We start from the raw sequence: 23,678 nt of genomic DNA, 5'->3' as shown, positions 1-23,678 counted from the left end.
TTCCCAGGTGTTTAAATTACTTTAGAAAATTAACTAGTCAAGGGGTTAATTGCTTATTACATAGGCTACAGCAGTATCAGTGATGCAAACATACTGAGGGATAAATAAAGGCTTAACATTTACGAAGTGACCTATAGAGCTATAAGGTCAGGTATACAAACATTAAACAACAAGTTTGAGAAAACCGTTTAGTCGGTAGCCACATTGGTATCAATGTGTGTAACATAATACATAGTGTATGACTGTTCTTTGGGGTTAATAATAAGATAATAATGCTATGAAACCGAAATCATAACAAATAGGTCAGAGAATTGGATCAATGATATTTCATTTTCGTGAATAACTTCTGACCTGCGATGTTTCCATTAAAATAGTGCCTTGTAAAACAAACATTTGCGATGGATTTTATCATTCCCTTTTTTTTCATTTATGCCTCTTAAATTTTCCAAAGATCTTGGTTTATAGACCATCGGTAATGAGTCGGTGAAAACAACCTTAATTTCCACGTTTACATACAATTTTATGTATTATTTTAAGAGGGAGCGAATAACTTCATGACGATACGTACCCTCAGAGTTCCATATCTGAAGGAAGAAAAATCTTGCCCCCTCTCTTCACCATTTCTCACCCTTCCGACGGACGAGAGAGGGTGAACAGCAACACCCGGAGAGTTCAGCTGATGTTTACTCGATCTGCGTTTATTGTATTAAAACATATTTCTATACTGTGCTCTTATACTGACAACCATATACCCAATTTTACTCTCTGTTTTGAATTCTTTATCTTCTTCCACTGCCTAGGCCAAATACAAAAGATGGGAGTATTTACAGCATGCATCGAATACAAGGCAAACAGATTGACTGTATGGCAAGAGTTACGTAACACGGGTGGATTTAGATAGTTTGTAAACAATGCAGCTATACATATACTGCAGCATTATAGTGACATTGAAACTCCACGTGTGTTAGGCACTGATCTGTACAGATCAGTGGTGTTAGGTTCTTTGTACAGACTCATTCGTTCAGTCGTTTAGTATACTGGCCTCAAATATGGTACAAGGCTTCTCGGCTTTTTGGCTAAGTTTATGTGTATAGTATATGTTCCTCTTCTAGGGGAATCGTGATACACACATGACGATGATTAAACAGTCACAGTCTCGATGCAATGGGGACTGGGGTTGAGAGCGGATCAGTCCAACGGTTCGGTTGTTTGCTTTTTCGTTCCCAGGTTCTTTCCTGGGTGACTTTTCTTTAAAAAGTATCGTACAAATTAAGATAATGATCACCCATTATAGAATTTCAATAAGCATTTAATTGCTATTGATGGTACTTATAGGCTTTCGTACTATCGTCCATGTTTTACTGGAACTAGACAGGGACTAGACATATCTCATGTGTTTTTTAATGTCTCAGAATTTTCCGCAATGATAAGTCTCACTTTGTTGGTTCATGACTCTCCCCCCCCCCTCCTCTTCCGATGACCCCGCGAAAGACCAAGGAACCCACTTACACGACGTTATTTGTTCAAATGTTTTCTTCCCCATTCGGAAACAGTTTCCGTGGGTCAGTGGATCGATGACATTAATTTACACAAGTTGTGGTGATCCTGATTCTTGCAACACAGGTTGTTGTTGCTATAGTTACGTGATTGTGCAATCAACATCTCCGCCCACGGGATTAGATTATGAATATTGCACCATCGGTGTTATATGTGGAAGTCAGATGATGAGGATAATCGGGGATTGCGCAACCGGTTGCATTATTATATACATTATAATATATTTCCAACCGTATCTATAAATAGATTCCCTTGTGCGGTTGAGTTATTCACTCTTTTGCTGTGTTAATCCAACTATCTGTATAAAGGCCTAAAACCGCAAAAGAGTTTCCCCACATATCTATCATACGTGTTAGTTGAGCCTTCGCATGCTGCACGTGCATGTGTCGATTTGCATATTGCTAATGTCGTTTTATAAAGGTCATGAATATTTAAATTTGTCATTATACTTTCGCAGTTTCGATGTAAAGAGGACAATGTTTGAGAGCAGTGGATCAAATTGTAGGCAGGTTTTTTGTGTGCTTTTCTTCGACAAAAAAAAAGGAAAAATAAAAGAAGGGTACCATATAGGCAAACAGTTCAGACCTACCGCTAATCCACTACCGCTAATCCACACCCACCGCTAATCCACTACCGCTAATCCAACCCATATCCACTTGAACGCGGTCTTCATACCTTCACCGTAACAGTGAGATACTAAATATATACTATAGGTGAAAAGTATATTAATGTTAAGAAAGATTTCCTCAGCGAGAGATTCAGACTACGAGAAGTTCAAAAGAAATTTGAAGCTAGCTAGAAAACAATGTATTTTAGAAACCAGTAAATATAACTGAGAAATCCCAGTTAATATACTAAAAACTAAAAGGCAAACGTATACATTGTCTCTATATAAAATGTGTTCAATTATATTTTTGGCGGTTTTTACATTTAATTCTAAAACCTGTTGCAAGTTTTATTTTTTATTAATGGTGGGTTTTAACCTTTATTTTTGGTTTGATTTAATAATAGTCAATTTTGTAAGGTAATACATCTATATACGTGATCTAATCATGTGTTAATTACAATATAATATTCATGCGGCTGGCATATGCGTCAGACGTGTGATATCCATTCACTAAATGATATTGTGACACTTTTCGCCGTAAAAATCAAGGTTGTAGGCCTATTCAAGAATAATATTATCGTACGGCTCTAAATATATATCACAGAACACTGGAAGTGTTCGTTCATTGGTCAAAAATACCACAGACGGGGAAGTACCAAATGTCTTTAAAAATTGTCACGTCAATGGCAAACAGAACTTGGCTATAAAGTGGTTCATTGAATTGAGGGTATTAAAAAATTGAATTGAAAAATTATCACTATCACACTAAAATGAAACGTTCCTCAGTGACGTAATCATGACGTCATTTAAAGAGAGAAACTCCTCCGCAAAAAAGGTTGCGGTCAGATCTGTTTCTTTTTCCTACAAGGGTGCATGAACCTAGAGGTTCGACTCATGCGATTATGTGCAATTTTCGAATTTGGTCGTTAACAGTAACCGTTGAATTCTCTTAATTAATTAAATTAAATTAACTAGCAGCTTTACAATCGATATGTACACAGTTCCAAGTAACATTATAGTTTAGTTTAGAGACCCAAGGATCAGGAAGCCTTACAGCAGCTTACTTGAGACCGTGTTAGATCATGAAAGTGTATAACAGCTTAGCAGAAGTGAAGAATAAGATTTTTTTCCCTAGCGTAATTTCATAATTTAATGAAACGTAATGTAATGCAATGTAACGTATCTAAACTGTATCGTCTAGTTCCAGCAGTTCAAGAAGTGATTGCCCTCTATACATAATTAGAGAGAAGGGGGAGGGGGCGGGTAGGGGTGGAACTGTCGTCCTAATTTGCATGTACGCCCCTGGGGATCAATTCCCGCAATGAGAAACCATCAAACAGAAAAGAACAGCTTTAAGTCAAACCACCGGAATACAAATCGGGAACTTCCAGCCAAAGCAACTTTACTAAATGACGAAGCGGAACGCGCTTAGTGATAGGGGCTTCCCCATTTCCTAACAATAAACACCAAGGGCTGATACTATACTATAGACTCGTGGGTTACAGTTAAACAAAGCGATCGGTGGAAACGTATTAGATTCTGATTGGTTAATATTCTATTTGCGAAATGACTTCATAAGCATTTGCAGTTTTCGGTTGTGTCTATGAATAGAACTGAAAGTTGGAAATGAAACCACATAACTTAGTATATTAGCAAGTCAAATAACTATGTTACATATAGTGGCTTTGATTATGCGAGAAAAACAAAACAACTTTTAAAGTTGTTTTCCAAACAACGTTGATCTGTTTGCATTCAATCGCTGCCCTGCACACAGGACTTGCTTTGCCTAGCTTCCCGTGTATTGCCATCGTAGCTTAATTTATTCTATAGCTTAGTTTGTATATTAGCTTTGTAGTATTGTAGGTTTGTAAGCTGGATGTAGCTTCAAAGCTGTCAAAGCTAGAGGTTTCAAACTTGTCACGGCTTTCAAGTTTGTAGCTTTGTATTCACTTGCTTAGTATTCTAATGGGATAGAATATTTGGAAGGAGGAGTGCATGGGGGTTACTGCATGGGAGACAACCTTGAGAAACTGGTTAAGGTTTGGAGGGGGGGGGGGGTCCTTGTGCATCTGTTTGAAGTGAGTAATCACCAATATCATACTCGAGGACGGTGTTGAATTCTGGCATGATTAGCTGTCATCATATTTCTCTTTATTTAGACGTTCATCAAAATGCAACCACCCTCTTTTTGGAGGGGGGGTGGTATAAATATTAGTTTTAAATAATAGTTGAAAGTTTAATAACAGTTTAATAAAAAAGTAACATTTCATCTTAATTTCCATTATGTTGTGACTCATTCTGAAATTACGAAATGCATTCATAAAATATGACCAAATTGTATGTAAAAATTCATAGTATAAAATGCTACTTTTTACCATTTTTACAGAAACGATTATAAAAAATACGGAATCAGATGTGACGCTTAGCATGGGTGGATTGAATAATTTGGCTTTGTTTGTTTTGTGTATAGTAATGCGATATCAAGTTGGCACTTTGTTATACAAATACCACACACCTCTCGCCTCGATCCCCACCCTCCCCTCGTCCTGCCCCTCCCCACCCCCTTCCTTACCCCTTTCGGTGATTTTATTATTTTTCAAAGTGTTGTTATTCAAAGGTTTATTGTCTATGATACAATCCTTTTAAACTCATCGTGATTTGCAATTTCCGCTAAACACAAATGAAAGTTTATCTTGGGGTGAGAGAGAAGTGTGGCGGGGTGCATGCTATAACACCTGCATTCAATGACTGACTTTTCCCCACTTACCCCTGCAGCCTTCTCTCTTTATGTTTGTCTTATACCCTCCATTGTTTCTAGTTATAACGCCAAGGGAACAGAATTACGTCACGTCACACCTTAGAAGGATACAAATCCAAGTTGCGCAAATATAAAACTTTCCCCTCTTTTTTATTACTTTGTTTTTCTTTTACCGGGTTTAGCCTACTTTTACCGTTTTTGAGTTATACAGATCAGGTTTAAAAGATAGAAAACGGATTTAGATGCGACCGGTATCTTAATGGAATACTTCAGGTATGTTTGTTTTGTATTGAAGAATAGCTTTCCCCAATGCACGCTATCAAACTTTCTTATAAATAATATTTGCGGTTCACGCTTTTAAATTATATCGAGAAAAAAAGGCGAAACCTTATCGTAGTTTACCTTTTAGTTCACCAAAGATGTACAATTCTCTTCTTTTTTTATAACAACTTAAGTGTCATCTAATAGCTAATTCTGAAACTATGGGTCACTAGGTAAAAATTTTTATAAATGCGTGACCAAAAACAACTGGAATATTGGCTCTTTAAAGAAAATAGCTAATGTGTTAAAATATCAGCATCTATATACTCTCTGGTCAATCAATCAGAAGAAATTTATATAGCGCCAAAATCAACAGAAATTGTTCAAAGGCGCTAAGCATTTAGAACGCTATTCACACCCCAAAGAGTGTACCACTACCATAGCGTGTACAGCTTAGCCCTGGTCATTGGTAACTTGTCAAACCTACACACTTGTCAAACCTACACACCAAAGTGTGCACAATTCAATCAAACTCTCCTGGGCACCACAGTGCACAACAACCACAACCACTTCCCATGGGGTGCAGCCACAAACCGGCGCACGCAACTATATTTACAAGTTACCTCGCAAGTCCCCATTTATACACCTGGGTGAAATGAGGCAATGGAGATAAGGTGCCTTGCCCAAGGACACAACGCAATGATATGGCCAGGACTCGAACCTGTAATCCTTAGATCACAAGTCCACTGCCTTAACCACTTGACCACAAAGCCCCCCCCCCCTTGGTGCGAGCAGTATATAATGTTTTTCATATTATGATGATACCGTCGGAAGCCTCCAACCGGCATCACCGATGATGAACACATGTTTAAATTGATTCCAATGCTCAAATTTAATGTTCGCATTTCGACTTACTATAATTTATTCACCTATTATTTCACCTATTTATTCAATGGTAAAAATCCAAAATGCGCCCTTAGCCAATCACGTCTTAAAGATGTTACGTCTGCACGTTGTCCACTTCAAAAACTTTCTCATTTTCCCGGCAACATGAAATTTTGAACTTATGTTTAGTCATTGGTTATATGTATATCCTCAGAAAACTTTGGGACGCCTTGGTATAAGCCGCCAAATATTTCATCAAAGAGGGAACAAGCTTGAGAGTCAGTGGCGTGAGCACAGGAGGGAGGGGGAAGGCGGGGAGGGGAGGGGGACCCACCTCCGATGATCGTCAGTCGTGGAAGATGGTTACGTCGGGGGATGTTTTCTGGCATTCTGCCGGGAAAGAATAGTACCACACTATTGGTACATCCTCCCCCCCCTTACCCCATTAAAGCTAACACAAATTATTTGTTATCAACACCTTGCGTTTTACTTAAATATAAATATGCTCGGAATGCACAATTCAGTGACGTCGCCATGGAATCAACCCCTCCATTATAAAAACCCCTTCATTAGCCTCTGGACGTTCCATTAAGGTCCAGGGCCCAGTCGGAAAAATGTTACATTTATTATCAAGGGCGGCGGAAGCACTTTTAATCTGGGGGGGCACCGACATCAAAGGGCACTTTGCAGAAATTCGATTAGACTGATGCAGCCTTATATTTAGTACCCTTTATAACTCTTATTGTATTATCTTATTTGCGTATACACATCACTCCATCAACACCCCCCCCCCCCTCAAGGAAAATATGCATACTAGCACTGCAATATCCAATGTGCAAATTGGGAAACAAGGAACAAGTTTTCTTTTGAGAAAAAATTAGGTAAAATCATGCTAGTTGCTAATGTAGGAATCTTCCGAATTAGAGTTTATTTCTTGTTAATATCTTAACAATTTTTTTCCATTCGAAATAGCTTTGAGTTTGACCCACAGAAATTCATTAAAAGTCAGGGGCGTAGCCAGGATTTGCAAAGTTGTATGCACGACTATCTGAGCGGAGCGCCACCATCGGTTGGCGCGGAGCGTACAAGAAAATTTTTGGTTTTACAAACCCCTCAGATGGCCGGAAACGGCCCTTCCCGAGTGTTCATTCTGGTTCCCTGGCCTCTTGCTAACTTGAGACACCTCAATTTTTATGTAGAAAAAGGGCACATTTTTAACCTGAGGAAAAGTGGGGGGGCACGTGCCCCCTGTGCCCCCCCGGTTCCGCCGCCCTTGTTTATTATTATTTATTAGCACAACCTTCCGTAGACATATAAAAACCTAACCGATAGTCTAAACATGCCCAGAATGCACCATTTACCTTCTACTGTTTTGTTAGTTCCTCCTCTGGGGGAGGACCCGCTAGAGACCTCCAATATATGGGAGTTGATTACAATGGCTCCACAACTGCATCTCCTACATTATAAATTCACATCTTTGACTTCCCATAAAGATATCAGGTCATTACCTAACTCTACCGGGAGAATGTTTGAGTTTATTGTATATTTATTGATGATGATATTAATAATATTTGCTTTTTATATAGCGCTTTATACCAGCGATAGGTATCAAAGCGCTTTACAGACGTTATATTACCCCCGGTCAATGATAACCTGTCCCAGAGACAATCAACAAAAAAGGAGTTTAACCTCTATTCGACCTCGCGTAAGGTCATACGGGGATAATAGTATTTAGAAAATAGTTTTTAGATAGACACAGAGACAATTCCTCCAGTCGGCAGCAATTATACTGCGCCCAATGACAAGTTACCTCACAGGTACCCATTTAACCCCCAGCTGGGTGGAGAGAGGCAAGTGGGATCAAGCATCTTTCCAAAGGACACAACGTAATGAACTAGGCAGGAATCGAACCAGCAATCCTTGGATCACTAGTTAAACGTCTTAGCCAATTGGCCACCACGCTCTCTATATTAGCATAATCTTTCTTATATAGAGCTACTTGTAAGAGATCTAAATAAATACGTCAGAACGCACCATGCATTTGACGTTTAAAACTTTAGATAAAATATTCCTGGGGGTGGACCTACAAAGGGGTCCGCTACAATGGCCAAAGTACAGCCGCACTACCATTATGATATCCTTCATTCGCTTCTGGCCCTTCCACAAAAGTTCACCACCTATACCTTAGTCAGTCGGGGAAAACATTGATTTTGTTCCTAATTGTTACTGTTAATATCTTCAGCGCCGCCCTTTCACCGCTCTCTGGTCTTGAAAGTCGAATTGGCAGTTGTTGTGGTTATTTTATTTTTTGGGATACCTTAACACAATTCTGTTAAATTTTCACGCTTTAGCCGATTTTGACTTGCCAAATAACAAATTGGGTATTCCGGTCTTGACACCAAATTGTGCCGAAGAAAATGAGTTTCTTTCAGTGGCTTTGACCACCCAACGTGAGGGCTTGACGAAATTGCCAATCCAATCAATAAGGCTCCCAATAACAAGTACTCAAGTAGGATATGTGCTTAAGGAGTGGACCGTGGGAACTGCTGTGTCTCCAAGCAGGGAGGTGTAAGACCCCCCTCTATGGTCCAGGGAAAACTTTCCTTTTTTTTCATAATGACCGTAAACATTCCTTTAGTTCCGTGTTTCTCAACCTATTCTCTTATGACTTCCCACCTGGGTGAAAAAGTGATACCTCATCTCCCCCTCCCCAAATATTGCTACAAAAAAGTATCATACATTTTCAGTCACTTTCTTTCACAAGCTATAACGACGAACATCAATGTTCATGTTATCTGGTATACGATTCACTCTATACAATTCACAATATGAAATACAAAAGGTATAATTTTGAGCTTGACTGAAGCTTTTGAACAAGGGCCCTAAGTATCAGGATTTAACTTGACCACTGGTTAATTTGAGACGTAAATCGCAGCGAAGTGTTACCGAAAGGGAAAACTCTGGCGTCACTATTACCGACCTTGCAATATTGTGAGGGGGACCGCGGATAACAAGGTGGGCGATGACTACAACGCAGATCGCAAAGTCTGTAATTACTATAACGCGGATCGCTAAAGTCGGTAATTACTATTACAGTTAGATTCGTCCAACACGGTAGCATACAGAGTGTTGTACTCAAAGCCGAAGCCAAAGTGTATTATCAGGTCACACTTCCGGAGTCTATGCATGTTAAGTTCTTTAATACCGCCCTCTTACTCTAGAGATAAAAAATGATGCTAACAAACTCGAAATCATTTGTGAATCCTAAGTGAATCCAAAGGCCGCGATATCGGTGGTGGGGGGGGCAGGGCTGGGGAAGGGTGTAGAAGGGTACTGCAGCTCCGGCCCCAGTTACTATAGACACTGATCACAGTAGGCCTACACACCTACTGCAACACGCAACGATTACAACAAACACCGATTAAACATACGCCAATTACTATATATATATATAAATTACATATATATATGCCAATATATATATGCCAATATATATATATATATAAATATATATATATATATAATAAATATATATAATTGAAAACGTATATGTATATATATATATGTATATATATATAAATAATATATGTATTATCAATTATATAAATATTAATATTAATAATAATAAGTACAACAATAATAACAATAATAATAATAACAATAATAATAAAGAAAATCCACGCATATTCCAAGAAAAATATTATTAAAACTTGCAGAGAAATAAGATATAGCTCATAGTTGACAAATAAGGAATACTGTGTTAGATAGGTGGTCGAAGCGTGTGGGAAAACGTTCCATTTTACTCTTAATGATAAATTCTCACCTGAAATAATACCACGTGACGTTATAGTTAGGATTTAACAGCAGAAATCCAGAAATAAGTCTTATTTCCGGCAAAGTAAGTATCGGCCAACGGAAGTCGTCTGTTTTATACGTTAAGGCGTCAGGCAAGTTGTAAATTTCAACTTAACTCTCAGTTTGATGATTTTTTTGTAATTTAATTTGTTTGTCCCTCGAAGCTGGGAAGACGAATGTTTTGACACCATGCATCATGGGGCTCCATCATCAACATTAACTTACAGTGGCGGAGCGTCCATACAGTCAGAGGGGCGGATCCCCCCCCCCCCTGACGGACTCAAATGGACTGCTGGCGCCCTTTTCAGCTTTTTACCACTTTTTACTTATTCGCGATTATTGCCTTTTTTATAGCGCTCTCAAATACCTATTGACATTTGTCTCATTTGGTTGGTGTATTTTTCTGACAAAATGGCGATGACACCTATTTATTCTTCGTTTATCTGCAAAATTAGCAAGGCCCGGAAAGGGTCATTTCCGGCGATCTAGGGAGTATCTTTACTCAAAAAATTTCTGTACGCTCCGCGCCAACCTGTGGTGGTGCTCCGCTTATATAGTGTCGAAAGCGCCCCTACAAACCATTCTCGCCCCCTGACCAATACCCCTAGCTCCGCCACTGGTACCTTACAGGAGAATGAATCGTGTTTGTTATCAAATAAACTTAATTTCAATTGGGCTTGGTCATATACAACTATTTTACTTTTATCTTGTGAAAGGACATCTTTCCAAAGAAACCATCTTCAATTGAAGTTACTGCATTTTTCGAAATTTTATCAAACATTGCAGCGTGGAATATTCACCCGCAGCCATGATTGTGCAATTATGAACTCAACAGACAGTCGGTTGATGTAACTGAGTATATGTACAACTATGCATCAAAATTGATACACCAATAATCTTAGTGGCCTGTCCCTGGACTGTAGGGTCGTGGATTTTACGAAACTACAAAAAGAGTTAAATAACTAATATAAAAACAAATTACCATTTAGTGTATAACTCATGAAAATTATCAGCAAGTGTGAACCGTGTACTGTTACATACAGTTAGTAGTAATTATACTATAAAGTAACTCTACCGCCTTCGCGCAGATATAATTCGTGATTCAGCGATCCTTGCTGGCCTGGATAAAGTTCCCCCTACATGTTATCTTGCGAAATCTAATTTTACAAATTTACCCAGCAATAAAACACGTCAAAGGTATTGAAATAGTCCCTCAGTGAGCAAAGTAACCCCTAGCAACCACACTGGCGTACTACCGTCATATCCGCACAGATAGCTGTATTAATTGACTAAATTTAACCGCAAACGGGCGGGGCTTATTGATAAGTAACCTTTGACACATGAGATCATAGCCCGGTCTGGGAATACGACAGGGTATTCCCCGCGTTTGTTTTGATCGTAGCAAGCGATAAAAGTTGATCAGCGATGCGCATCCTGTCTTTAAGCTAGTTAGTATTATTGCGCTGCACACGAACCACCAAGTCAAGTTATTTATAAAGAGGACTGCATTGACGGAAAAGTCTCCATTCCGAGCGTTTGCTGTTGTCAGGACAAGGTCGGCTTAAGAGTTAGAGCTTACTTAATTAACATATATCACTTAATTAAGTGTCGTTTGTTTTTATATTACCTAACGACATTTAATGGTAGCTTGTTATTTGTAGAATATTATAGTAAAACGAACATTACAATCTCTTAGAGCAAACTAGTCGAGAAGAAGAATAAACCAATCGAGGAGAACTCAACACTTGAGGAAAAGTCTTTCATTGCTGCAGAAGAACCGGTAAAACGGAAACAGAAGAGGTAAATACAATTTTTAATGAGTTTCTATAATTAGTGTGCATAATATTCATAATGTCTTAGGCCTTCTGCATACATTTTTTTGATTACTTCAGTAATTTATTATTATTTTGTTGCATATCATGTTAACCAGTCTCTATCATGCATGCATGTCTAGAGAGGCGTGTTTAGGATGGGAAAGCGAGAAGGGTGTGAAGGGTGAGGGTGAGGGGGGGGGGGGGGGGGGAGGGGAGGAACGTTGCTGACCACTTTGCACTCAGTATAGTGCACGGAGTGTAGAGATGTCAAAATTAATGTTAGTTTATTCTTGTATTTTTTCATCAGGATGGAACAATCTTTACTCGATCTTTTAGACTCACCTGACACATCTAACCTAGGATGTTTGCTGGTGAGTGATATTTTACTTTATTAGCTTTGTAATTTCTTCCCTTTTACTATCATTTAACATTCATAAACAAGCTCCCTCTAACCCCCCCCCCCACCCCTTTTTCCTTCCCTTGCTGATCTGTAAATGTAACACATATAAGTTATTTGCACTTCATTTTATTTCCATGGTGCTTTTTCATGTTTCATATCACTATCCTAAGTAGTATTATTGTTCGACAAGAGATCAAATTACCCTGCACACCCCCCCCCCCCACACACCCCTAGCCGTCAGCACGGTTCCGATCGCCTTTTGGCCCAGGTATTGAAGTTTGGCTATATGTCAACACACTATGCACAATAAATATGTATATTTATGTGTATATGCCTCTATGATTCTAGTGTTCGAACAAGTATATCTCGTCCTACCCCTCTCCCTCCCTCCCATCCCCTCCCCTCCCCCATTCACATTCCCTCCCCTCCCCCTCTTCATCGCAATTCTCACCCTTCCATGATCTCCTCGCCATTTATTAATTCTGTAAAGCTGTCAATATTTAATCGATGTCATATTAAGCTTAACCCAGACTATCATTTCATTTTAAGTTCTTTGATGAATAATTTGATCTGTCTTATATTACTAAGAACTTGGCTAAAATGTTTAGTTAGTGTTTCACAAAGGACCATCGAAACTTGCCTATCAAACAAGCGTTTGTCGTAAAAAAAAATATTTAAAAAATAATAAAATATTAATAATAATAGGACAACATGCTGTATGGAATGCACTCTCAGTGCGGTTAGAGCGTAATACTAGCTTCTATACTGTCTGGTTCAAAGGCAGGTCTGTTTGCGCATCAACGAACATGGTTGTAAGGACGCTAGGTAATTTCTTGGCAAGTTTTGAGTAAAAATCAAATATTACCTTACAATGACCCTGCAAAGGGAATTGTTATTGCTGTATATATGCTGTTGTTGTCTCATGTAAAACTCGACACGTTGGTTATTTATGCAGTTTAGATTGCCAAGAAAGACTAGGGGTTTAGAATATGAACTTTCAATGAACAGAGTCCAATTTGCAGTTTATGCCACCATGAAAGGTTGAAAGGTTAACACTTGGTATTGCACAAGTAGATATGCCAACCCCCCCCCCCCTCCCTCCACACCCACGCACTCGGCCTAAAAATAACTCAAAGTGTGTTTTAAAAGGGTATAAAACTTTGTGAACATTGGAATATAACCTTGCGCCACATGGCAATATAATATCAATATATTCCCTTTAAGTTTACAACGACTTTTATCCTCACGAAGTATCATGTTAAAGTGGTGGGCGAGAGGGGGGGGGGGGGTGCGGGGTCGGGTTCTGCCGCCCTTTAATTTGTCTTGTAGCCGACTGGCCCATGTGCACCGTAAAGAATAACTTGTCGAGGACGTTGTTTTAATGTCATATTCAAATATTCTTTTTTTCTTAGAATCAACTTGAAAACAGCCCTTCAAGTGACTCCACATTAACAGACCTACAGGTGTACCAATATCCCTCAGTAGACCCTGTGTCCATCTCCAAGGAGCTTCAGTTACCAGTGGGTAAGAAACTTACTTAATGTTTTTTATTTTTTTTTATCGCTTTATATTATACATGATACCTTGAAGTTTAAAATCCATTCCAAACAAAACCCAAGAATCATCTTTTGCCTAATATCGATAGAGATACATGTGATAAACTTCCCCATAATGTATACCTCCCTCTGTTTCTATTTTACAAGTTAAAGTATAGGCCTATACTTCAACCATGATAATAGAATCACGACACATTAAGTGATCGGTATCTCCTTCATCCTGTGTTCTTTCCTTCAATATATGAACCCTTCTCTGTTGATGGTAGACAATTTTTCCAGTATATTAATTAATTCAAGACCTACCCGGCATGTCGAATACCCTCCCCCCCCCCTTTTTTTTTGATGAGTAGAGCAGGTATACATTGATTGAAATGTACTAATATCATTTCCATGCTACGAGTGATCAGTAAATCGTTCTGGGGAAACCCATATCTACTTTAATAAGCAAGGGACTAACAAGAACCCATAACTTGCACGGTGATCTCATGTTAAGCTGAAAAAAATTGTTAACAAGAGGACAAAACAACCAAACATATTTTTTGCCTGTTTTTCGATTAAATTTGGTGATCTTTTCGCCTAATTTAGTTAATTCATTGGTCCCATTCTAGCAAATCCACGAATTGTGATTGCGGGTAGAATTACGGGAAAGTCCCTGGTACGTTTTTTTGTCCTTCGTGGTAAGGCCAGGTATTGCACACAGCTATCAACGTTCACGGTATTATTATTGCCCTATTGTTCATGAATAAAGTGATATAACTTTGTATTGTGAGGTATAAGAATAGCAGTGTGATGTTTATGCCCTCTATATATGTATATTAACCTGACAGTTAACTCAAGCTTTATAATACCTTCAATGCATCACTCATATAACCTTGATATATTAGCTTTGGCATTTTGCATGACACAGTACAGCTTGTGTGTTTCTGGTCATGGTTTAGTACTTGAGTTCAGTATAAGCGTTTTTCAGCCACCCACGCAGCCAAAGCACCATTTCTTTGAAAACCAATAACTATATTTATTTTGGAAACGCGATAGATATTTTAAAGTCAAGGTACAATAAGTTCAAAGGTCTTGTTTCTGTCCTATAAATACTCTTCTCATTTCCTACGTTACCGTATTCATCATATCGCGAGAAACACTATCGTACGTAAAATGCCGCATGTTCAGTTTCGTAGAATTTCCGATAACATCAATTTAATATGTCTGGGCAACAGTTTGAGCTGCATGCCACCTTTGAACGTGCCAAGATAAATAAGAAAATGAATTGAGCAAGTCCTTGAAAATGCTTATTGCAGTGTTAAGTTTTCGACCTTTCTAGCCGAAATACCGGTAGTTTCGAGAGGAGGGGAGGGTGGGGTGGGGTGAGGTTGTGATATAAAATTTCTTCAACATACAATTTTCAGCAGAAGAAATGACTAGTTGTTTTGATTGTGCCTCGATATCTTGGGGCGATCATGGACAAATTTGATTATTGATCGCTTATAGTTTACAATGCCTTGTATTATTGTAATGACGTCACACTTTCAGTACATGTATATGCATTACTTAACAATATGCTATGCTATGTTATTCACATTTCATAGCAATTCATTCATCAAAAATAGCAATATGTTTCCATTAAGCAAAAAAACAAAACAAAAATAAAGTATGAAAAAAAACAAAGCAATTTGAAATAGTCTTCTTGATCGATAATATCTCGATGTTGAATTTGATTAATTGATAACAAATATTTATCCACAAGATATGGTGAAACAGGATGTGACGGGTTTGGTTAAGAAACAATAAACTGTCGTATTTTCTTTGTGTGTCATGCAATCAGAAAAAAAATTATGACTCAATATAGATATGTTCAAACCGTAATACAAAACCAATAACCATGTCATATTTTACTAAACAAATGGACTTTGAGACCTCTCCATTTTGTTTATGGATAATTCTGATGCAACAATGAGAAAGAGAGATGGCGAGAGATCGCTTAGGCCTACGGCTCGCGTAAAACAAACATAAGCTGTCCAGGGATATATATATTTGGCTTGAATAAATTTATGATATTATAACTGGATCGATGGCTTCCTGTATGTCTATTGAAATTCTAATATTTAATTGATCACTCGAAATCAAACAATTTAGTTTCAAAAAGGTTTTCATGATCGGTTTGCTTTGTGAATTTTAGTTTCGTTGTGCATATGGGAAGCTCATCATATACATATAGCTACATAGCGTGTGTGTATATATGCAGTGTTGTTAACGTAATGCCGTATATATCAACTCATAATAGTCTTTGTAACCCTCCCCGTTCCTTCTCCCCCCCCCCCCGTCCCGCCCCTTCTCCTCTCCACATAACCATCACGTTTCTACAAGGTATATCTGGGAAAACTAAATTGAACATTGATTTATATTTAACATATAGTTTTGACAATCCTCCCCCCCTTACCCCACCCCTTTTGTTTTTGCTAAATAAATCTTCATCAACACAGCACAACACGTGTGCTAAAGCATTAAACTTCCCTTAGACGAAACACACACGGTATCGTGGTGTTAGATTTGAGCACATCTAGCTTCAACAATTAAGGCTATAGCTAAAATTCACACAAGCTTATCGCCTGTTCCAAACATCCGAAGTTGAGTACGTCGTTCAAGGCTTTTAAGTTTTTTATACCATATACAAGGCTTTCATATTTTCTATACCATCTTTTGAACAACAGATCGAGGTGGTATGGAATCAAAATTTAACCAAAATTTGTTTTATATCAGAACCTTTGAAAGTGAAAGTACTTCAACAAATCTAGTCTCTGCATAATCAGGCGATGGTTGTTTTTGTCACCAACATGTTTTTTTTTCCTTTTTTTATGTCCGTCAATATAAATATGATTAAAGATTCCCCATTAGCCTATATTTAACATGACCTCCAGTTTCAGCGAAGTAAAAGTGCACATGTAATCACAGGGAAAATACATCATAGCCTATACATACATATATAGCTGTATATATATATATATATATATATATGTATGTATATATTGTAACATGTGTCTAAAAATTAACTATAGTTTAAATGATCACAAATACAGACTCGATGCAAGTGGACTGAGGCGTTGAGGGTGGATCAGTAGTTTGGTTTACGTGCGCATGCAGGTCCTCTGTGGGGTGACTTTACTTAAAAAGTACCAGTCAAATGATCACAAAATGACGTCATGCTTTACGAATTTCAGGAATACAAGGCTCACAATTAGTTGAATCACAGTATCTCAATACGTACTATAGACTAACAGCTGTGACTATACAGTTATATGCTATTGAGACGAATTTTCATTTACTTCGCCACAGACATTGATAACCATTCTGTAAAGAGTTATTGTTTTGAGCTTGGAAGAATGTCGTACACATTACATACAGATGTATACTATGCGTATATACTTACATTTTAGGGATATTCCATTACCACCCCATATAGAATAATGTGAACTAACGGTATTGCTTCCCTTTCAAAGCAAAGAAACGGAAATGGGTTTTTATCTAATATCACAGCCTACATAACCTAGGTATTCCACGAAACCAGACACCTGGTTTTTTTGTATAACGGTCACTCTTATTTATATATGTATCTACCGATTATTTCTAGTTGCAGAGTTATTTAAGTAACATTTTCACATTAATTTTTTTTTTATCTCTCGTTTCAATAATGTGAGTTCATCGGACATACAGGAAAGCTGTATTACCATAGCAACAATGAAACTACGTGGGTTCAAACTTCCCAATACAATTTCACTTATAATAAACGTCTGCATTTTTTCCCCGTTTTAGATCCACATCATTGGGATACGTCACACCTTCTCCGGTGGGTGGAATGGACATTGCGTCAGGCCAACACCGATGACGGAGAACTATGGCGAATAAGAGAGCAACTACGCCTCCAGTCCATCAATGGCGATCATTTGACGAAATGGTCAGCGTTTGAATACGACAGGATCTTCAACTACAGTAGTGAATATTTAAGACAACAGATGACCAACTGGCTCCAAGGTGCGGAAATTATACAACTGTACAATTGTTAAAGATTTTTTTTTTTTAAATCTCTATCGACATCGTCACCAAATTCTAACTCGATTTGACCCTCTATAGCTCTGTACTGTAACATCAGGATAATGATGGTCACGTGACTATGATCATGTGACCATGACAATTTTAGGCTTGTATTTCTTTGGTTGGGGGGGACAAAGATATAAAGAAGGCCTACACGAAGGCTTAGCTTAGCCCTAATAACTCATCTTATCCCATGCACCCCTAACCCCCTCCCGAAATAAACAAAACACAATGGCCACGATATTTCAAAACGAGCAGTCATTCACCTTTAACCTTAGTATTGAAAATTAAGGATCAGCGTAGAATATTGGACGTCACCCAAATAATACAATTTGTTTCACGTAAAGCTACATCACCACCCATCACCCATGGGTGATGGTTTAAGCTTTTCTAAGGTTTCAGATTTTAAAAAAACTACACACACACGAAGGAAAGGAAAGTGAAATAGGCTGCGTGAGAATATTTTATTATTTTAATTTTTGCACGAAAGTCACTGTAAAGCTAGAGACAATTGTATTTTTTTTTTTACATAAGAAACCGAAACGTTATTAAGCGATTCCGATGTAATTGAAAGCCTCACTCATGTGCCAGGGGTTTAATTTCAAAGAAGTACATGTTGTTTTTTATGTTGCAATAATAATAAATGCAAAAACGACCGGACGAACGGATCAGGAAACACAACTAACTTCAATATATCTTTATTCTCTTCAGCTCTTCATACAACTGATAGGTATTCGATTACAGAAGATTTCTTCCTGGGACAAGCTCAACCAGGGTACGAAAATGAGGTAGGTGTCACAGTAGTAATATCATTCATCATATTCGAGTGACCAGTTTCACGATAAACGCAGAGATTACGAAGTTTGCGCATCATTGGGAATGACTTTTATCATTCATATTTCGTAGGCATCTGAAGCCGTCAGATATATTTACGTCTTGACAGAGCTCCTTATGTGCTAGATTGCTAGAACGGACGGGATGTATATGTATAGTAATATAAGTATTCAATAGATTGATTTCTATGCTGAATATCAATCAATGTGGAAGTCAAATTTGCACCATAGACGAATTTTCTTGATCGAAATCATTTTCCATGAAGTTTAAGACATGTAATAAAATATTTGCACCAAAAAAAAATGCTCTTTTGCACTTCTTACTGTTTCAAATTGCCTATTCATCATAAAAATAATAACCAAGATAAATTAAGTTTAGTAGCCTTACTATACTACAAGAGCAAGATAAAACGTTGTCATTTTGACATATTCTTATCTTCAACTCTTTTTTTTAGTACATGAACATGAACTCTGTCTACAACGATCCTATAATATATCAACAACCCATGACCAACCACAACAACATGGCGACTGGACAGGAAGACTACGTCATTAACTATGACCCTTCGGTCAATTATCAACATATGTCGTATGCGAACCAGCGAACACCCGAGTACCCGCCTTACATCTGGCCACTTTTAGATGAACAGAACATCACAATTAAAAGAGAACCGATTAATTCGGGAAGTTCTGATTCGGGGGAATCATCCAGTGACGATGAAGATGACGATTTTGTACCGAGTGTGATTAGAACGACGAGAAAACCGACAGGAACAAGTAAGTCAACATCTTATCATGAAAGATTGTTAAACATATAGCGCGCCACCATTTTCGTGGCAAACTTGACATATATATCACACCAGAGCAGAAAAAAAAAACGACTTTTGTTAAGCAAAATGGAGGTAGAATAAAAGGTTTTTTATATTAATATTGATAGAACGGCTGTAGTATCTTTCAAATTTCAGATAAAGCACCCCCACCCTCTCCCCCACCTTCCACCCGTCCTCTTGTAGAAGTGTAGTGTTCTTCAATTTTCCATATTTTCTTCTTCTAACAGAGAGAAGACATCCCATTCTCTACAAATTTATCCTGGAACATCTGAACGATCCAATGACGTCACGTGGGTACGTGGAATGGGTAAATAAATCAGAGGGACTATTCAGGTTCAACTCCAGAAGGAAGGACAAATTTGCAGAGTTGTGGTCTAAAGCCAAAGGCAAGAAACAGCCCATGACTTACCAGAATATGGCCCGAGCCCTGCGTAACTACACCAGACCGAACAAGCGTATAATGGAACGAGTTCCCAAGAAATTGCACTATAAATTTGTGCCGGAATTCATTGTATAAAAACCATGTATCATTATACAATCATAATACTAAAGGGCCAATGGTCCTTAAGAGCATCGGTAGGGTGGTTAAAGCCTTTATCTATGGTTTCGCTGTGGTTTGCTGTTATGTGCCTATGTATGGAGATACGCATGGTATATCAACATGTAGAAACTTGGGACGTGTGAAGAGTACTAATGTGCTGTATTACATTCCTCGATAACACGGCCCTGCACTGTAGTCTTGCAAAAACAGCGAGAGTTGAACGGTGTGCCAAAACAAAACGGAGAAGCCACCTCTGTGATATTTGAAATATAAGATATTTTAAGTATGTACTTCTATCAAGAGGGGCCTTACGAAGTTCTCAGTACTTTTTTTGTAAATAAGAGCAAATTTACTCTGTTTTGGAAAATCTCAAATGTTTGTATATGGTAACGGGTTTGTAAAATATATATATATAGAATGGCTGTAAATAATGTAGGTCCAAACATTATGACCTAAATCCATGTGACGTTTAAACTTATAACCACAAAAAAAAAAAAAACCCACCTTGATCAGCAGCATATAGTTCAAAAGAAAGCAACAAGAATCACCCTACTGCACCTATCATGCCCCCCCCCCCCCCCACACCTCCAACCTCCCAGTTAATAACGAGCATTTCCATATTCTTTGTGTTACTTTCATAATTGTTGTGTTCCATCAAAAATAAAGTTTTATTAATGATATAGTACATAAAATATGTAAAAACACATATTTTGGACAAAATGGGGAAACCCAGTTTATTACTCGAAAATGCCATCCCTCCACAACAAAAAAGAAAAGAAAAATTAAAAAAAAAAAACGTAGATATATTTTGTTCTCCAAGCGAAAATATAAAAATAGAGAAAGAAGGACTAAACATCATTAGGCCTACATGATCAGTATTCAACTCCACCCCCCCCCCACCTCCCTCCTCTTCCCCCCTGTACCGTTGTTTCGTTTCTGAAAAGAAAAACAATTATTCATAAAGAAGAAACCATCAGCAAACAAATGGTAATAATTCTAAAATGGCCAGTAACAGTTACAAAAATCTTAGCCTTATCAAGGAAACTTGAGTCTTTTTTTACGACGTGTGGATAGGCAAACTATCATACAAAGTTTTAAAAAATAGGAACGCATGTAAATTATTACTTTTTTTCTTCTTGATTCCTGTTTTTGCTTTTACATGTAAATAGTGTTATAATTTTTATTTATTTTTATGTTTTTTTTGTTGTTCCTAGTCGCGCAGCTAAAACACAAGCAGTACCTTCAGTTAAGATGTAGTAATTGTCTTTCCTCGTTTTCAGATTGTCGATATATGGAGAAAGAAAGTCCACTGTACAGTTTTTTTATATTTTTTTTTCATAGTTTTTTCTTAAATATATTTTGATACTATTTTATACAAACTGCCTTTCTAACTTTCAACTGATGCTTCCACCAAAATCTTCAGAATTAGTCTTTATAAACTGTCCTGCCAACGATTTACAGACAGCAGAATCCAAGCTTCTGATTGGATGTTGGGAGTTTAAGGACATGGATCCTTCTGATTGGCTATTGGGAGGTAGAGGACATGGATCCTAATTTACATAAAGCAGAATCCAAGCTTCTGATTGGCTGTTGGGGCGCGGGTTTAAATTAACAGTCGGTATCGATCCAGTTTGCAAGGTTTTCTACATAAACCTCGTAAAATATCTCTCAATGCAAAACAGCAGGGTATTACTTTGCTTGTCTTGTTAATTCAACCTATCTATAATTAACATATCATGATGTTTTGATAGTAAGTGGGACGGGGGAGAGGGAGGCGACGGTTGAAAGGGATAAAGAGTAACCTTAATTAAAACAAATAATTCTTTCTATGAAAAAATATTGTTTCTAGTTTGGAAAACTTGAAATATATCCAATTATCCACACCTTCTATCGCAAATATCAATAGCAAGTAATATTGATTGCTACGAATATATTTGCGAAAGAAAGTGTGTTCTTTTGTTTATGGAAATGCTCTTTCCATCAGGAATATGCTGTGATATAATGTGGGTGCCATCATCTAGTTTCTTGCCTACAGTATTTGATTCAACAGAACAGCCCATAATTTTTTTTTTGTCACGGTGGTGTTTTGCTTCAACCATGTATACGAAAGCACTTCACAATCAATTGAAATCGAAAGTGTGATTCCAGTAAATGGCGGGGTTATTAGATTCCATTAGTTATTAAAACTTTATACTGATAACTTGAGAAAACATCACATGCAAACTATGAGATTAACCTGAATGCAACTTGAACCGGATCTGCCCAAGCATAAGAGTTTCACAACGGAATTGAACCAGATCCGGACTAGGCTTAGTTTCACTACAAGGGATGTTCACCCTTTGAAGACATATCTTCACATAGAAGATCATCTATATTTAGACGTGACGTCATTTCCACCAAAAAACATGAATTAAGCGAATGACCTCATCATGTATTAACTTACTTAGGTAACATTGAACAAAAACCTACCCCTCTGTCTTTCGGTATGTTCATAAATTTTAATAAATAAATTACGAAATCAATCAATTCACTTCTTCATTCATTGTTTTAATGTTTTCCTGTTATTACCTGTTATTTCTCTTTCTCACAAGGTATAGTTTTTATTTCCGGTAGAGAAATGAAAAGTGGTATTGTGAACCGAGACTCTTTATATTTTGTAAACTGCAAATAAGTATGTTATTACTAGGGTGGGGGACAAGGGGGGAACTTTCACCTCAGATTAGACATTTACCCCAACAGAATGCCAAGTTTCATTGTTGCGCATCATACAAAAGTTTCATAACCTGAACTATTACACATCAAAGAAGCACCTCCTTTAACATCCCAACCGAACCCCCTCCTCCAGAAGCGTCAAGAACCACGCCCCCAGGTAAAAATTATGTCACCTGGCCATCTTAATATATCCCATATTTTCCAAGCCACCTTCATATTTTCTCCCCCCCCCCAATCACCCCGGGGCTATAGCTTCCCCTGACCCTATCTCACCATGCCTGTCCTCTTCATCAAATCCCCCCCCCCTCCCTCTCTCCTATTGCAGTTGATTTCTGTAGGTTATTATATAAACAGAGTGAAGTTCTGGCATAATATCTTCTCTTTCATCCAGTTGACCGGGTCACCTTTGCGTATCATCATCAAACAAATCTAGGATTGTCTCAAAATATACCGGTTTTACTCACCCCTTGGTAAGAACATGCCGAATGATGACCTCAAGTTGTGTTTGTCACTGTGTCTGTTTACACCCTGAGCTCTCCCTACCCCCTCTATAATTTCGATTCGATAAATAATAGTCTCTCATTTAAAGGACTGGAATTCTATTGTGGTGGCGGTGGGTGGGGGGGGGAGGGAGGTGGCTGTGTGGTTCCTTTCAACATAACCTCTTGTGCAATGACAAGTATTCGTCAGGGTATCTCCCTTAGCTTAAGTTAGGTCAACCCTTCATGCATGGAACGTTTTTTGTGTGTAAACAGGAGTGTTTGATATGCTATCCTTCAGTCGCGTCGTTGAAATTACTTCAGTTTATTTATAGACATTACGTCATTGAATCCACCAGAGCGAGTCAATCGTCTGAGGCCTTTCCTTTTGTATGTATATCAATCCCTTATATAGAGAGAGACACACAACACACAAAACAAAGTGAACCATATTTCCCTCTTATTTTCCCCCCTTATCATGGTGAATATCATATGCTTGATCAGTGT

General features: G+C 37.9%; 1 protein-coding gene across 1 annotated transcript; it reads left to right on the top strand.

The window, feature by feature from the left end:
- Positions 1 to 11,388: 11,388 nt before the first annotated feature.
- On the top strand, positions 11,389 to 22,506 carry LOC139969778 (ETS homologous factor-like). The gene is made up of 7 exons (XM_071975033.1): positions 11,389 to 11,723; positions 12,045 to 12,108; positions 13,550 to 13,661; positions 17,498 to 17,716; positions 18,488 to 18,564; positions 19,065 to 19,386; positions 19,667 to 22,506. The coding sequence occupies exons 2-7, from the start codon at positions 12,046 to 12,048 to the stop codon at positions 19,954 to 19,956; spliced, it is 1,083 nt and encodes a 360-aa protein (XP_071831134.1). The 5' UTR covers positions 11,389 to 11,723; position 12,045; the 3' UTR covers positions 19,957 to 22,506.
- Positions 22,507 to 23,678: the final 1,172 nt, after the last annotated feature.

Source organism: Apostichopus japonicus, chromosome 7, assembly GCF_037975245.1.
Source record: "Apostichopus japonicus isolate 1M-3 chromosome 7, ASM3797524v1, whole genome shotgun sequence".
Classification (NCBI taxonomy): domain Eukaryota; kingdom Metazoa; phylum Echinodermata; class Holothuroidea; order Aspidochirotida; family Stichopodidae; genus Apostichopus; species Apostichopus japonicus.
Note: the sequence above shows the minus strand (reverse complement) of the source record. Positions and strands in the feature narration are given on the sequence as shown.